Source organism: Dermacentor albipictus, chromosome 3, assembly GCF_038994185.2.
Source record: "Dermacentor albipictus isolate Rhodes 1998 colony chromosome 3, USDA_Dalb.pri_finalv2, whole genome shotgun sequence".
Taxonomy (NCBI): Eukaryota; Metazoa; Arthropoda; class Arachnida; order Ixodida; family Ixodidae; genus Dermacentor; species Dermacentor albipictus.
The window spans coordinates 54,135,729-54,151,293 of NC_091823.1; the positions used below are offsets into that span (position 1 = coordinate 54,135,729).

The following is a 15,565-nucleotide window of genomic DNA, read 5'->3' on the forward strand; positions in this document are numbered from 1 at the left end:
AGAAGAGCTGCTCGCGGAATACATCAAGAGCAGCGAGCAGCACAGCAGCCGGCTCGCAGATGCGCCATTGCTCGCGGCTGCGTAGGTGTTCTGTGGTCACGTCGTCAGCAGCGCACGCGGGCGTGCTTTCCCAGTCACCGACGTGCGCCGGTCGTGCCTCGTCAACAAGCTCGGCGGCATCCGCTTCTATGAGTAGTTTTCTCCCTCTTTTCTGCGCCTTTCATGGTCTTCCATACACGTGGGCCATTCGGAACTTAATTCCTTTGTGGCTTATCACAGAAAACGTGCGTAAGCTGCCACAATCATCAATCACATCGATGGGGATGCGCTGCTGCACAAATGCGCGCGAGAGGTTCGTCGGCTGTTCAAATCCACAACAGTCAGTAGCGTGCCCTGTGCCCCACACGACTGCTACGCCCAATCGCAATATTGCGTTTGCCGTCTTTTCGCTTGCGTTTGCTGGTTTATCTTCCGGTGGAGAAATGAGTCGCTCCGGCTATCTTTAGCTCCGATCTCTCCTTTACGATACCAAGATGGCGGCGCTGCGTCAACGGATAGATGGGCGATCCGTGGTGCGACCTGGCCTTCCGAAGCCCGATATTTTTTAGCAACTTTTGAGGACAGCACTCTACGAAAGTGCTATTTTCTCAATTTCTACCGCATATTTTGTTATAATATTTCACTATGAGGTAAAGAAAGTTCCGTGATTGCGAAAAAAAAAATAATCAGAAAATCGAAAATTTTGACAATTTGACAACTTCAATTGCCGCATCCCTCTTAAGCAGATGCCCCATTTCATTCCTTTCATCATGTTCCACAGTTCCATGAAAAAAAAAGCTATAGCCAAACTTGCCTCAGCTTTATTATTTGTAGCCTTAATAATGGTTTTGTTCAGCAACATACAGGGTGCCTTTCGGTTCTTCTCGTCTGCACTCATGGGCACGCAAAAAATCGCAAGGGGCAACAATAATGGCCACATTTACACTGGAACATTACAGCTGTACCCTATTCATACGCCGATGCTTGTAATGCAGCTAAGATATTCGCCCACTCTTAGAGGAAACGTGCCGTAGTAGGATAGCAGTGAAGACAAGTGCCGCAGTTTCCGCAGCATGCCCGCCATGTGTTTCTATATCACTGGCAGGTAAGAGCGCCCATCTCCATTTGTCCCCTCAGAGTGGACGTGGCTACGTTATTGTCGCAAACTTGCCGGTATAGCGATGTCATTCATTACTGATACAGAAGAAACTGTTTTAATGTGCGTAATGTACTCGCGAAAAGAAAAATAATCTCGTTCGGCTTGCTCCGCCGGCCGCCGTTTTCGTTTTGGTGTCCCGCACTGACAGCGGCAGCCGCCTGGGCACGCAAAAAATCCCGCAGCAAATGTGGGATGAAAAAAGAGAATGTTTCTTTTCATGGGAAATTTAACCTGTGTAATGATCACACCCCTGAATTCGGGGCAATTTTTTTACAAAGTGCGATAAATACGTCTTGTGGGTACAGCGGCTGGAATTATTCATCGCTGAAAAAACATCAAGTTCTCTCTGCTGGTTCCCAGTGCTCTGCGTAGCACATGCTGCCAAAATATTTACGATGAACAGGTTCCTCGTTTGGTCGCCACTTACATATGGCGAGCTCCGTGCGGCCAGGATGTCTTCGCAATTGGAACATGAGCGATTACATAAATTTCAGTGAGGCCGTATTCTCGATCACCTTTCTTGATGTCGGTGTCACTTTTACCACACGTCGTGCACCTTACAAACTTCAAAAGCTGGTCGAGCAAATCCAAATTGACGATCGTGATGAGTACGTTTTCTTGTCTTGCGCTTCTGGTCTGATCATGCCTCCACAATGAAAACAATGAGATTTACGCTTCGTCGCTGCTGCTAACACGAGCACCTGGAGTTTTTTTTTTTTTTCGATTCTAATCTCATTCTGCTCCTCATCAAAAGGATGCAGCATGTGACGGCAGATGCAACTTCTGTCGGCAGCGCGTGTTGGTGCACGCGCTAGACCCACGCCATTGGCGTTAACTTCTGTGACTTGTCCACTCGATTTAGTGACTGATTAGATTGCCCTTGCTTATAAAATGGGAAGACCTTTAAAATTGTCAAACATTGATTTCTTTTCGCTTGTCAAATTTGTTTCGCGTATGAAACATGCGTGCTGATCCAAGCATTGTTGCGTGCTTATCAGTCGCCACACATAGTTTCTCAAAATGGTGTCTCAGCGTCGCGATGGTTTGCAAACTAGCTCGCCTAGCATACACCAGCCAGCTCCGCCAATCAGGTGGCGGTCTCTTCCTGTGTACTTTAATAGGAAACAAATATTGTGTTTTTTTTTTATTCATTTTCTGCCAATCAATGGACGAAACTCAGCGGCAATTGTGGGAAATATAAGGGGGAGGAGTGGGTGACAACTTTGTTTCTTGGCAGAAAGGCTGTAATTTGGCACATAAACAGCACATTGCAATAAAAAGAAAAATATAAAATTTCATTGATATCTTTATTAGTACAGTGACTCTTGTTACAATGGACCTTGATAATCCAACAAAAAACATCTGTTTATCCGAAGTCCGTAATATTTGAAACATCTCACTTCCGAAACGTTAGTCGCAATGTCTAACAACTTTAGTGCAAAGAGTAAGCGACGAACATCCAAAGTAAAAGCAAAAAAGTCGCAGTTTCGTCCGGAAGACGAGGCGTCCATTGCAATAGCAAATTAAGCAAGGTGAGCATGGTAGCAGCAGCGAGCCAATTGACCTTTGTGCTCTCTCTCACTTCAACTCAAACCAAACTTGGTACTGGGCACACTTTGTCCACATTGCAGATGCTTTCAAGATATGGCACTCACGCTGTTAAGGGGGGACGTGGCAATGAAAAAAAAAATTTTTATTTATGGGAATAAATTGATGAAATTTGGCATGCAGGTGTGCTTTGTTATGCTGACATCATAACTGAAATCAGTGTTGAGCTATCTATTATAGTTTTCGAGTTAGAACACTTGACATCCTCTTATGGTCATCCCCTGGTCATCCCCCTAATTAATTAATTAATTACACATAAATTTGTTAAGATTTTCATACCAGCATGTTCAAGAAAGCCCATTATGTGCAATAAAGCTATTCGTTTATTTTTCAAATGCCGAAATAAGAACAAAAGCTTTTTTTGAACTTTTCTGTGCACGTTGTCTTACTAACGACTTTTGCAAAAAACTCATTATAAATTTTTTTATGAGGTGCAGATGAAAATGGACAGCTTTACTGCACTCATCAATGTTTCACGATCAAAGTGCAAAAGACAGAATGATTCTGTCTTCATTCATTGTGAAATTGCACTGGGATTACTGAAAGCAACTGCACAAAAAGTGAAAGCTGAGAAAACAGGGCTCAAAGTTTTATTTGCTGGAAACATCAAAATATTTACTTTGAGCACCTAAAACCCGCCTGGAATGTAGTCCTTTGGCAGTGAGGACACATTTTCTTTACATTTTGAATTAATTTTTCTCTTCTTTGCAGCAGTTTCATGTGCCTTCGTTGCCTTTTTGATGCGTCGTGCATCCTTTTCAGCAGCCCGCCGCAGTGAACACGATCCTGGACTGTATCCGAGTTTTGACCTAATTGTTTGCAGTGCTCTTTCACAGCCAGCATTGAAACGGCAAACTGCATCTGCCACGGCACTTTCAACACTCGGGAGTGAAGCAAACTGATTTTTTGATTGGAGTGACCAAATGACATTGTTCAGCGACTCAATGGCATTCTGCGTTTTGCCTTGCTGGCATCTTTCAAGGAGTTCTCTTGCAGATAGACATTTTTATATATAGGCAGGAGTGCGGCTCGAACATGTGCAGGAAGCTGCAGCTTGTGTGCAGGGGCTGGTTGACCTGAGGCCACCGCAGAATTAAACTTGCACCAAGAGTTCACGCCAGTGGGACAGTGCTCGTGATGCGGCTCATCATCGGTCGATGTTACATGGTGAAAAGTGGCCATGATGGCCTTTTCCATAGCAGGCACATCATTTGGGTTGCTTTTTATGGCTAAGCCATAACAGTTTGTGAGTTTTTTAATTAAACCCTGTGTTAGGCGGCCCTTTCCACTCATGCTGAGCTCACGGTCCTTGCTCTTGTTTTTCTCAACAAGGTTGCGCAAAGCAGTTCCCATTCTTTTCTTCACGTGGTTCACACACTCTTGTTTGTGTATGGGTATGAAACCATACACCTTCTCTTCACTGAGGGCAATATAAGTGCGGCTATCCCCATCACAAAGGACATTTGTGTAACGGAGCTGGTGTTTCTGGAGAGACCGCTGAAACATGGGTTTTGCCGCAATTACTTCCATTTGCCCTGCACTTGCCTCGGTGTTTTTTTGGCATTGTGGTCGGTGTTCTTCATGCCACTCTGAATAAATACTGTCGCCAGGCTTGGGGCCAAGAGAACATCCATGGCAATAATTGGAGAGGACACAGTGGTCCAAGACAAGGCCAGAATATAATTCAATAACACAGCCAACACCAATGTGACTTGTGTGGCCCCTTGTCATCCAAGTGCCATCATAAATCACATCAATGTTGCCTGGGGCACATCCAAGTTCCCTGTAGATCTCGCGCACCTTCTGTGCACTTTCGGACTCTAATGTCATGGCTGCTGAGGCAGTGGCAGGGTGACTGTGCCTACGGTGCAGCCTTGCATAGGATTTGTGATGCAGTCCTCGATGAGAAATGTCCATGTGGGAGAAAACATCATTCAGTGTGGCTTGCTTTTTGCCTACTGACTGCACAGCTCTCTGTGCACGAACGTTCACCTCAAAAGGGTTGATCTTCTGAGTGCCAGCACATCTTGGGGATGACCACTTTTTGCTTATCACCCCACAGTCGTCACACAACAGTTCCATTTTTGTCGCAAGCCCAAGGCATAGCCCAGTTTCAACACGAATTGGCGTTTTCCCGCACTGAGTGCAGCTTGCTGCACATAGCAGCTCGTTTAAGAGTGCTTTATGTACAATGAAAAATGATGACTCGGGAACCACGTCGTCAGCACACTCTCCTTCTTTCAAAAGTTGAAATTTCCTCTTTGTTGCAGAGGTAGATGCCAGCGCATTCAAAACATCCGCTCTTGTATCCGCTCGTTTCGCAATCTCTTCGTTCGTGAGAATTGGTGCTGAAATTCGCAGCTGAATATTTGACGCGACGTCCGCTCTCGCCGATGTCACACTGCCGTCACGACCACGCGCGGGTGCGCCTTCACCAACGCACGCAGGCGCGTCGTCACCAGCGCACGTGGTCGCGTTATCACCACCGCACCCAGTCGCGTCGTCAGCACAGCCCACGGTCGCGTCGTCACCACAGCCCACGGTCGTGTCGACAGCACGGCCCACGGTCGCGTCAACACAGTCCACGGTCACGTCGTCAGCACTGCACGCAGACGCGCTTTCCCAATCACCCGCGTGCGCCGGTCGCACCTCGTCGACACGGGCAGCGGCATCTGCTTCTGCGGACAGTTTTCGCCCTCTGTTCCACGCCTTTCGTCGTTTTCCGTAAGCGTGGGCTGTTCGGAACTTGCCTCCTTTGGCGCTCATCACGGAACACGCGCGTTAGGGCAGTTTGGCTGCTACGATGGTCAAGCACAACGAACGGAACGCGCAAGGCGCTGCAGCGCCAATGCGCGCGAGTGTGTTTCACGGGCAATTCAAATGTACAACAGCCAATAGGAGCGCTCCATGTTCCCCACGTGACTACTGCGCCCAATCACGATGCCGCTTTTACTTCTCTTTCGCTCGCGTTTGCTTGTGTTATTTTCCGGTGGAGAAATACGGCGCTGCGGCTATCTTGAGCTCCGATCTCTCCTCTTTACGATGATACCAAGATGGCGGCGCTGCGTCATCAGATAGCCGAGCTATCCGCGGTGCGACGGCGCCCTCCGAGGCCCGATTTTTTCGCAATTTTTGATAACGGCGCTCTACGAAAGTGCTGTTTTCTCAATTTCTACCGCGTATTTTGTTATAATATTTCACCACGAGGTAAAAGAAGGTCCGAGGATCGCGAAAAAAAATAAATAGGAAAATTGAAAATTTTGACAATTTTGACCATTTCGACCACTTCAATTGCCGCGTCCCCCCTTAATAGCAGCCACCTTGTTAGAACTCCCTTCTCTCTCTTGCACCGACCCCTTGCCTCACCTGCGAACGATGGGTGCTTTCACCCTACTTTTCTCCCTCCCTCGTGCACGCGATGTTTGGCCGCGGTGTCTTTCACAACTCGGTTGCCAGCCCGTGTCCATACAGCAAAAGTCTATCTTATTCACCCGATTTTGACAAAAAGTGCCGCTAATTTCGTCTGCTGCAGCCGATAATTCGTTGCAGCACGGTCTGTTAAAACTAATGTTCGTTGCATTAACAAAATACTTATAATTAAGGCTGTTTGTTGTATGCGGGTCCATTTTAACGAGCGAAGACTGTTTTATAAGAATTTACGAGCTTCTTGCATGTGGCAAGCCTGGCACTGTAACGACACGTTAGAGAACTGGGAATACCTTGTACTTTTGCCCACATGTCTAATCTACATAAACAGTGTTAGATTCTTTTTTTTTTTCGCTCTAATTTTTTGCTCAACATGATATGTATGTGACTATGCCTCCCTGCATAGAGCCTTGTAGTTATTGTGAAATAATGAAATAATCGAAAGGAAAAAAAAACATTCAAGACTGTCATTATGTACAGCACGGTTTATGGATCACAGCAGAGCAAACTAGATCAACATTGGTCAAGCCATTGTTATGCTATGCTTTCCACTAGTGAGGTGACCGACAAAAAAAAACTGAATTGAGAGAATGGGTCGCAAGGTTTTGCAAGCAGTGCAGATTTATTAGAAATCACCAGGTCTGTCATATACGACATCAAAGCTGTCGAGCACCCTCTTGCATCTTTGTAAATTTGTTATTGGCCTTGCTGATCCATAAAATTGAATTTCATTCAATCACGTACACCGTGTGAAGGAAGTTGTGAACTGTGCACGTGGCCACACACTGAGGCGCGGTAGCTTCACTTGCCACGTCTTGCGTTGACTGCATTATCGGTGTCGATGGCACAGGGCGATTGTTGGCTTCGCTGCTGGAGTCTCGCGGTGCAAGATGACATGGCACATTATCCACATGTTCAGTTCGGTGCTCCGCTTCCGCTAATCGCCGCATTTTTCTCGCCGTAAAAGTTTGGCATTTCCGTTTTCCGAAGCTGTCCTTCGTTCAAAATTTCTTCTCAAACAAGTGACAATCCATCATTAACCTGGGAGCTCTCACAAATTCAAATTCTGCATGTCAAGTGAAGACTCCAGCGTGGTTTGCGAAGCAGACAACTGCAGTTGCCAGCTCGCCCACTGCCGTAGCAGCAACCAGTAGGGAGACTCCGTTCAGCATGGCAGCCAATTGGAGGCCCGCTTTCATCAGAGGGACTGGATGAGCACCTCCAGCAGACCTGTGTTTCTTTTTTGTTTTTGCATTTGCTACAAGAAGACGATGACTGAGGAATTGAGAAGCCGAAGGGCAAAACTGAGCTTTCGAACGATACCAAGATGGCAGCGCTCGGTTGCGGGAGAGACTAGATACCATATGTACACGATTGTAAGTCGACCTATATTTTAAAATTTGAAAATCTGAAGTGGCGGGGTCGACTTACAATCGAAACCAAAACATGACACCGGCAATAAAGCGAGACGAACGGGACCTACAACGTAGTTACAAGTGGCTAGTGGCAGAAGACCGCAAACTTTCGTCATCCGGGCCTGTCAAAAGAGCCTCCCTGATGGCTGTGTGTGGTTGGGTGCATTCGGCGTGGGTTGCTGTTCAAGATGCCGTGGTGCAGTCATTTGCCAAATGTGGAATTTCCCTAGACGATGACATGCTGTGGGACCGTAGCAGCGATGACAATGGCAGCACTAGTGAAGACTAGTAGTCCAGTGACAATGTAAGCTACTAATAAATTTTCGTTATCGTATGCACCCTCGGGTATGCTTTTTTCCCTGTCACACGCGATATGGGGGGGTCAACTTACAATGGCGTAAATACGGTATGTCTCCGTAAACTGCGGTGATGTTGCAAAATTCAAAGCTGATTTTTTTCTCACCCTGTGCACTGACAAATGAATTTTTTTCGGGCAGTTTTAGTGCATTTCCAGCCGAAGCATTTTGATAGAGCATAGACTAAACGTTGCAGATACCGAAACGCTTGGTTTCCACAACCCCCCCCCCCCCCCCTTTTTTTTCAAGATTTTTGCAACCCGATTCCCGCTTCCCCCTTGAGGGGGGCTGCAGCCTTAAGCAGAAGGGTTACCCCCTTGAAATGAGACTGAGATCGCGGTGATACGCAGCATGAAATGTCAGCTGTGCGATGCTAGGGCAGTTTTAGGGTGAATTTTGGCTTGAATTCAGCCAGAACATGTGCAAATTATTTCGGCGTATTTTCCGATTCTAGAAACAAGAAACTTAATGGATAGGTGGGAAAATCGATGTAGATTGCAAAGCCAACACTTCCAAAATTGATTTTATTTTTGCTTTTTTTTTATGACGATGTTTCTTTTAAAGGCGTGCTGACGTATTTTCATCTCATGTTCTTGCTAAATGAAGGTCTGGGACCTCGAAACCCTAGAAAAAACACTTGCAAGACTTGCAGCGCTGAAAATGCAGTCGCTGACCGTTTATTCGCACCTCACGGGGACTGCGGAAATGTCCGAATAAACAGTGCCCGAAAAAGCAGATTAAGGGAAAAAATGAGATCCTTTATTTCCACACACTTATTCGGGATTGGCAGTAGGCTTGAAGACATTGTGAATGTGCCGTTGCACGTTGTTCCGTTCACGCGCAATCAGATAAGACCGAATCTCTGAGAGGGTCGTACGGTCACTATAGGCGGCTGAAAGCACAGTCACTGCTTGTACACGCTCCGCATGTGACGGCAGCGTAGCACATGGTACGTCATCTTCAGACTCGAGAGTCATTGTCCGGCGGTGCAGCAGAAACCTGACGAATGATCTCGCCGTCGTCGAGTTCTGCACATGTCAGCACAGAAGTGTCGGCACCTGTGAAACTGTCAAATGCAGGGTGTCTACCAACCGGGAAAACCGGGAAAACCGGGAATTCTCAGGGATTTTCAGTAGTCTGGAAAAAGTCAGGGAAAACTCAGGGAATTTGGGCCTCTATCAGGGAAAATTAGCGGCAATTTTATTGAAAGGGTCGAAAGTCGCGGTAATGCTGGCTCGAGCAACAGACAGGAATCGCACTGAATCGTCTTTGACGCCCTGTCGTCGGCTGGATGAGTTGCCAGTGTGCAGTCAACGACCGATTTTCCGGATTCCTGATAATTTGGACGGCTTCGCGGCACCGCCACGTACCTCATAGAGTCAACGTATCAGAGCGTGTGAAATTTCGGATGCAAGAACCCTTCGCCGTCCAATTTTCCGGACGTTTTGCCGTGACCGCAGGTCCGAAACGGCAATCAAAGGCACCACCACTGCCGTTTTGATTACTTCGCCACCTCGAAGCGGCACTCTCGCACGCAGATCCGTTGGCAGCCGTTGCCACCACTGCGGCAACGCTAGGCCTAGCTGCTTCGACGTTCGCTATGAAGCTTCTTACCGTTGGGTGCCGAGTTTTTTATTGAAAGAATTAGCTGCTGTCAGCAATGGCACGGACACCGCTTTTGTGGTCCTCGCGATTGGCTTAGAAACTTAGAAAACACGGTGCGTTGCATAATGCCGGGTCCCGAAAGTCAGCTTCGCCTCTGTACAGAAATGTTACATGGTGAAGCATACGCAAAAGTATTGCAGTGAAGCATAACAAGCGTGGTAAGGGGCTATTGCCACGGAAAACAGTATGTATTCCTTAATTATACACGCGCGCACACGGTATTTCTTGTCACAGTACGAGCGCCGATATGCCTAATATGTGTACCGACAGTTCTTCAAAGTGCTTTCGAACGTACCTGTGGCGGTTTGAGCCCCTAAGGGCAGTAAATGACACGCATTTATTTTTTTCCAACTGGCCGATTTTTCGAACGTTTTCGCGACCAGGGAGTTCTAAAAATCGGCCGTGGACTGTGCAACTGACCAAGATGCTTCATATGATCACTGGGGCGAACGAGTGGCAGAAGGAGGACAAGAACAGAAATGATGTACGCATTGAGGAATAAACGGGAAAGGAAGCATGCTGCCACCGTTTTGAAGGAGCTTGAGCTCAAATTATTATTTACTAAGGTAATCGCAAATAGAATCAGCAATACCTTAGACTTCTGTCAACCAAAGGACCAGGCAGGATTCCGTAAAGGCTACTCAACAATAGACCATATTCACATTATCAATCAGGTGATAGAGAAATGTGCGGAATATAACCAACCCTTATATATAGCCTTCATTGATTACGAAAAAGCATTTGATTCAGTCGAAACCTCAGCAGTCATGAAGGCACTACGGAATCAGGGTGTAGATGAGCCATATGTAAAGATACTGGAAGATATCTATGGCGGTTCCACTGCCACCGTAATCCTCCACAAAGAAAGCAACAAAATCCCAATAAAGAAAGGCGTCAGACAGGGAGATACGATCTCTCCAATGCTATTCACAGCATGTTTACAGGAGGTATTCAGAGACCTGGAGTGGGAAGAATTGGGGATAAAAGTTGATGGAGAATACCTTAGCAACTTGCGATTCACTGATATTGCCTTGCTTAGTAACTCAGGAGACCAATTGCAATGCATGCTCACTGACCTGAGAGGCAAAGCAGAAGGGTGGGTCTGAAAATTAATCTACAGAAAACTAAAGTAATGTTTAACAGTCTCGGAAGAGAACAGCAGTTTACGATAGATAGCGAGGCAGTGGAAGTGGTAAGGGAATACATCTGCTTAGGGCAGGTAGTGACCACGGATCCGGATCATGAGACAGAAATAACCAGAAGAATAAGAATGGGCTGGGGTGCATTTGGCAGGCATTCTCAAATCATGAACAGCAGGTTGCCACTATCCCTCAAGAGGAAAGTGTATAACAGCTGTGTCTTACCAGTACTCACCTACGGGGCAGAAACCTGGAGGCTTACGAAAAGGGTTGTGCTGAAATTGAAGACGGCGCAACGAGCTATGGAAAGAAGTATTATAGGTGTAACATTAAGGGATAAGAAAAGAGCAGATTGGGTGAGGGAGCAAACGCGGGTAAATGACATCTTAGTTGAAATCAAGAAAAAGAAATGGGCATGGGCCGGACATGTAATGAGGAGGGAAGATAACCGATGGTCATTAAGGGTTACGGACTGGATTCCAAGGGAAGGGAAGCGTAGTAGGGGGCAGCAGAAAGTTAGGTGGGCGGATGACATTAAGTCGTTTGCAGGGACAACATGGCCACAAGTACATGACCGGGGTAGTTGGAGAAGTATGGGAGAGGCCTTTGCCCTGCAGTGGGCGTAACTAGGCTGATGATGATGATGAGCTCAAAAAACAGAGCTTTGGCTGATGCCGAGATGCAGGTGTCCCGCATCCAAACCAAAATAAACTTTTTAAAGCAGTGAAACACAACACTCAGGCGTCATGCGCGGGCTGAGAGTATGTCAGGACAGTTGAGGTTGACTTACGAGCGGTTGAAAGAGAATCTCAATTGTGACAGAGTTCGGGCCTCATACCACTGAGCTTGCTATCAGTTGATAGAAATAGCTCATATTCTAATATATTTGCTTCTATGTGCGTCTCCTTTTTATTCGTATTTGTGAATGTCCGACTTATTCGCAATTTTTTTCGAGGACACTTTATTTGCTGTGAATTTTACTAACCCCTTCCTTCTATTATCTTTTTGAATAACATAAACACTACTCCTTAGTATTCAAGTTGGATTAAGTCGCTTTTTAATTTTTTTCATGTGCTTACTCGAGAGTGACATCATCAGGCGATATGGTTTCAGCCCGTCTTGACATAAAACATAGTTCTGCATCCCTCAGGGAAATGGGCAAAGGCACACAGGGAAAACCTGGAAAACTCAGGGAAATTGGAAATGTCAACTTGGTAGACACCCTGCAAATGAGACGGTGTCTGGAATCGCAATGCAACCACTGCACAGGTCTCCGCAGAACATTTTCTGCATCGGTAAGGAGCACATCGGAAGGCGACAAATGTTAGGCCTCCCGGCACCCGCTTGCCAGCATTCCCCAGCGCAGTCTGCGCAGGCACTGTCGGCACCATTAGACACTTGACACGATGTTTCCGTATGCCGCGTTGGATCACCGGAACCTTGACACAGCACACAAAGCAAACACCACCATGCCGACACCAGTCGCACAAACGAAAAACGTGGCCTACTCGCAGCGTCGTGCGCGAAGAAACAAATCGGCTGCTGGATTGTCTTGACATGGATTACTAAGCTGAAACCGGAACTGCTGTAGAGCCACTCTACCGAACCGGGCAGAAACGATGATGAGCGGGGATTTGCAGTAGCACCACTCCGTGGAGCAGCAAGGAGGCTCCGTTCAAAACAAGAATGGCGTTCTGCATGTCGAACCATGCACCGGTCAGAGTCGGTGCATGGTGCTCTCGATCGAGTTGGCTCAAGGAGTGTCCGAAAAATCAGACGAGAGGTTGCAAGGTGTCCAAACTTTCGGCAGTTATACATTATGGTCTATGGGGAGAATGGCGGTGCCGCGAAGCAGACCGAATAATCGAGCATATCCGAATTTTTGGAGTCCGGTAAATCAGTCGGCGACTGTATTTTGTTACAACAGTTTTTCTACATCCAGTTTCGGTTTGGTTCCTACCGTGTCAGGATGTCATAACGCAGAAGATGGTCACGTGGGAGCTAGACATTGAAACGTTTTGACACTTGCTTCATTGCCTGCTATGCTGCTACATCAACCCTAATGAGTAGCTGCATAGGAAGCAACTGAGCAAGCCTCGGAAAGTGCCAGAATGTCGCAATGTCCTGTTCGCCCACGTCGACCATCTCTGTATCACGACGTTGCGGCACAGTAATCTCCCAGAAAATGAAACTTGCTGTAGAAAATCTTATAATAAATTAAAGGTGCTCCAAGGCTTGCCAGCACTTCTGAAAGCTAGTTCTAATACCCCCATTGCATGGGCATCTGAAAACTCCTTATAGCTCTCTTCTATCTCGAGGGAGATGCACTCAATGTCACGTGGTCGTTTTTTTGCGAAGGGAGTCGGGCTCAGTCAACCTGACTGTATGGGGTAGGTTGATCACGCCCAACCCGATTGCAGCATGCATGTATATGCAGACGAGTCGGGCTCGCCAGCGCAGAGGCTTGCATGGGGACCACTTTGACGTCGCAATTTATGCGTTGGCATCGGAAAGTGTATCGGGACACGGCAAAGACAAGCACTGTGCAGTGCAACCTCATCATAGCAATACGACCCATGAAATAAAGCTGCTGCAAACATTAGCGGGAACTTGATGCTCAATTCGAACGTGTTGATGTCTTTGCTTGACACTCTTGCCGTTTTCCAGACTCTTCAAAAGTGAGTTAAGCAAATGTGGTCACCTTGGGCCTGATCAGCCAGACTTCCAACTCTACCTGCTCCCTCTGGTCTATGTAAATGTAGCTTTTGTCGGGCTAGTCGTGCAGGGGTTGCTGTGGTCACTGATGACCAACACAGACAGCAATACACTAAAAAGAAAAGCTCACCAGGTCACCATGCACAAAATATTGCATATTTAGTATAGCTTGCAGTAGTTAGAGTAGACCCTACTCGCCACACCCCAAAGGAATATGCATATAAGGACAGGGTGGCTAATATCTGCTTAGAGAGTGCACTTTGATTTTTAACGAGGTGCATGTTTTCTGCATCAAATGTATTGAATAAATATTTTTTTATGGAAAGAGCGTTGATTATAATAGCTAGGAGCATAATTAGAAGTTGCGGTCAACTGCAAAAACTGCTGAATGCGCCTCTGACGGTTTTCAAAAGTAGTTATTGGCCGTGTGACACAACCACAACTTCCTTGAAGTCGAACTCGCTTAGGTAGTCTCATGTTCGCTTATCTTGGATTCATGGATACCCATGTGACACAAGTATAAGCTGACTTCAGATAGGGTTGACGTATCTGGGATCTGGTTATCTTGTAACCACTCTAGAAAAAGAAACTGTAGGTTGACCATGTGTTATGAACATGAAACATTTCACATAAAACATGTAGCAATAGTCTGCAACTAAGGATATAATATATCGTATAATTAGTCTTAAACAGAGCGGGATGCGGGTGCCTGTGTCACCTCCGTCTGTCGGGCCGCTGCCAAGTGCTATTATTGTTTTTTATGGGCTCAATAGAAAAAACAAATCGCTAGTTTTCATGCATACACATCTTTATATTAAAAAAAATTTTATTCCTCCTATTTTGGTAATCGAAGATTTAACCTGCACTATTTACCTTTGCAAAGCTTATGGTCACTCTGGGATAGCTTTTTGTCTGTCACTCACAAGATGTCGTTTGTGCATTCTACTGCACTTGATATTCTGCTTTTCCTCCAACTGCCATAGAGAATTGGATGATGCCCCATGCCTGCGTTAACCCACTGCACCAGTTCATCCTGTGGGCCAAGCTTCTACAGAATGTCAATAATGCGGAACATTTGTTGCTGCTGGCTTAACATGTAAAACGGCTTTCTTTGACAGCTCTCGTAATAAGAGCAGTGCATTGTTGTCATCAACCTACATGAAAACTTCCATTGCCATCGCAGAGAACACTGCATTGGTTTTTCTTTTTCGTTGTGCGAAGGTAGTTTTGGGTAAATACTGTGAATGAGAAAGTGTGGTGAGAAATTAATCTAAAGTACGGCATGGAAATTGATTTTTTTCTGCTGCTCATTGTACAGGTGAACCAGTGGCTAACCTGGCTAGAAGAGGCTGAGGAAGAGGAGGAGGAAGATGAGGAAGACTGCTCGGATGAAGGAGACAACTGACGTGCTACCGGCAGGACTCAATAAAAAGCGAGGCGGCAGTCGGAGAAAGACACTCCGCTCTCAAAAGACAACAGCGTAAAAAAAACCCTGCATCCTCTGTTCTCAGCTCCCCCACCTTCACTTTTTTTTCCATTGCGTGCCTTTCTGTTCCAGATCTGCCACTCTTTCCTGTCCACTCACTCTCTCAAGCCCTTGCGCCTTTCTTACCATCCTCGCAGGGCAGGAACAGTCACTTTTTTAAAAGAAAGGCAAGCAGTTGAGGCTGCAAGCTGAGCTCTTTTTAAACTGGAACGCATTGTTTTGATCTTAAAGCAAGCAAGGACTTCGCTGGTGGGGCACCCACCCGTGCATGTGGGACAGCCCTGCTACGATTGGGATGAATAAAGCTTTCCTTTTTCTATCTTGCAGAGCTCTTGTTCTCTTCGGTGGGGTGCTTTATCTTGTAAGGCGGCTCCACAAGCTGTCTTGCATAGCTGGCACACCTGTGACTAGTTGCACTGCTTAAGGCATATAGTAACAGCCAAGTCCTTAAAGCATTCTTGTGTAATTGCTTCTCCTAGGCAACACTGCAACAGCTAGCAGGCAGGTCTTAAGCTTTAATAAGACAGTTGCAAGCACATTGGGGGCAGCTGTCTGGA

At 46.4% G+C, this 15,565-nt stretch overlaps 1 protein-coding gene across 4 annotated transcripts in view; it reads left to right on the forward strand.

Annotated features, from left to right (window-relative positions):
* Nucleotides 1–15,334, forward strand: part of NAT1 (N-acetyltransferase 1) — a 39,959-nt gene extending 24,625 nt beyond the window's left edge. For all 4 annotated transcript variants that reach the window (XM_070535471.1, XM_070535473.1, XM_070535470.1 and 1 more), the window contains exon 8: nucleotides 14,841–15,334. In XM_070535471.1, coding sequence (XP_070391572.1) covers nucleotides 14,841–14,927 — 87 coding nt within the window. In that variant the 3' untranslated portion in view covers nucleotides 14,928–15,334. The remainder of the gene's footprint in view (nucleotides 1–14,840) is intronic.
* The last annotated feature ends 231 nt before the right edge of the window (nucleotides 15,335–15,565 follow it).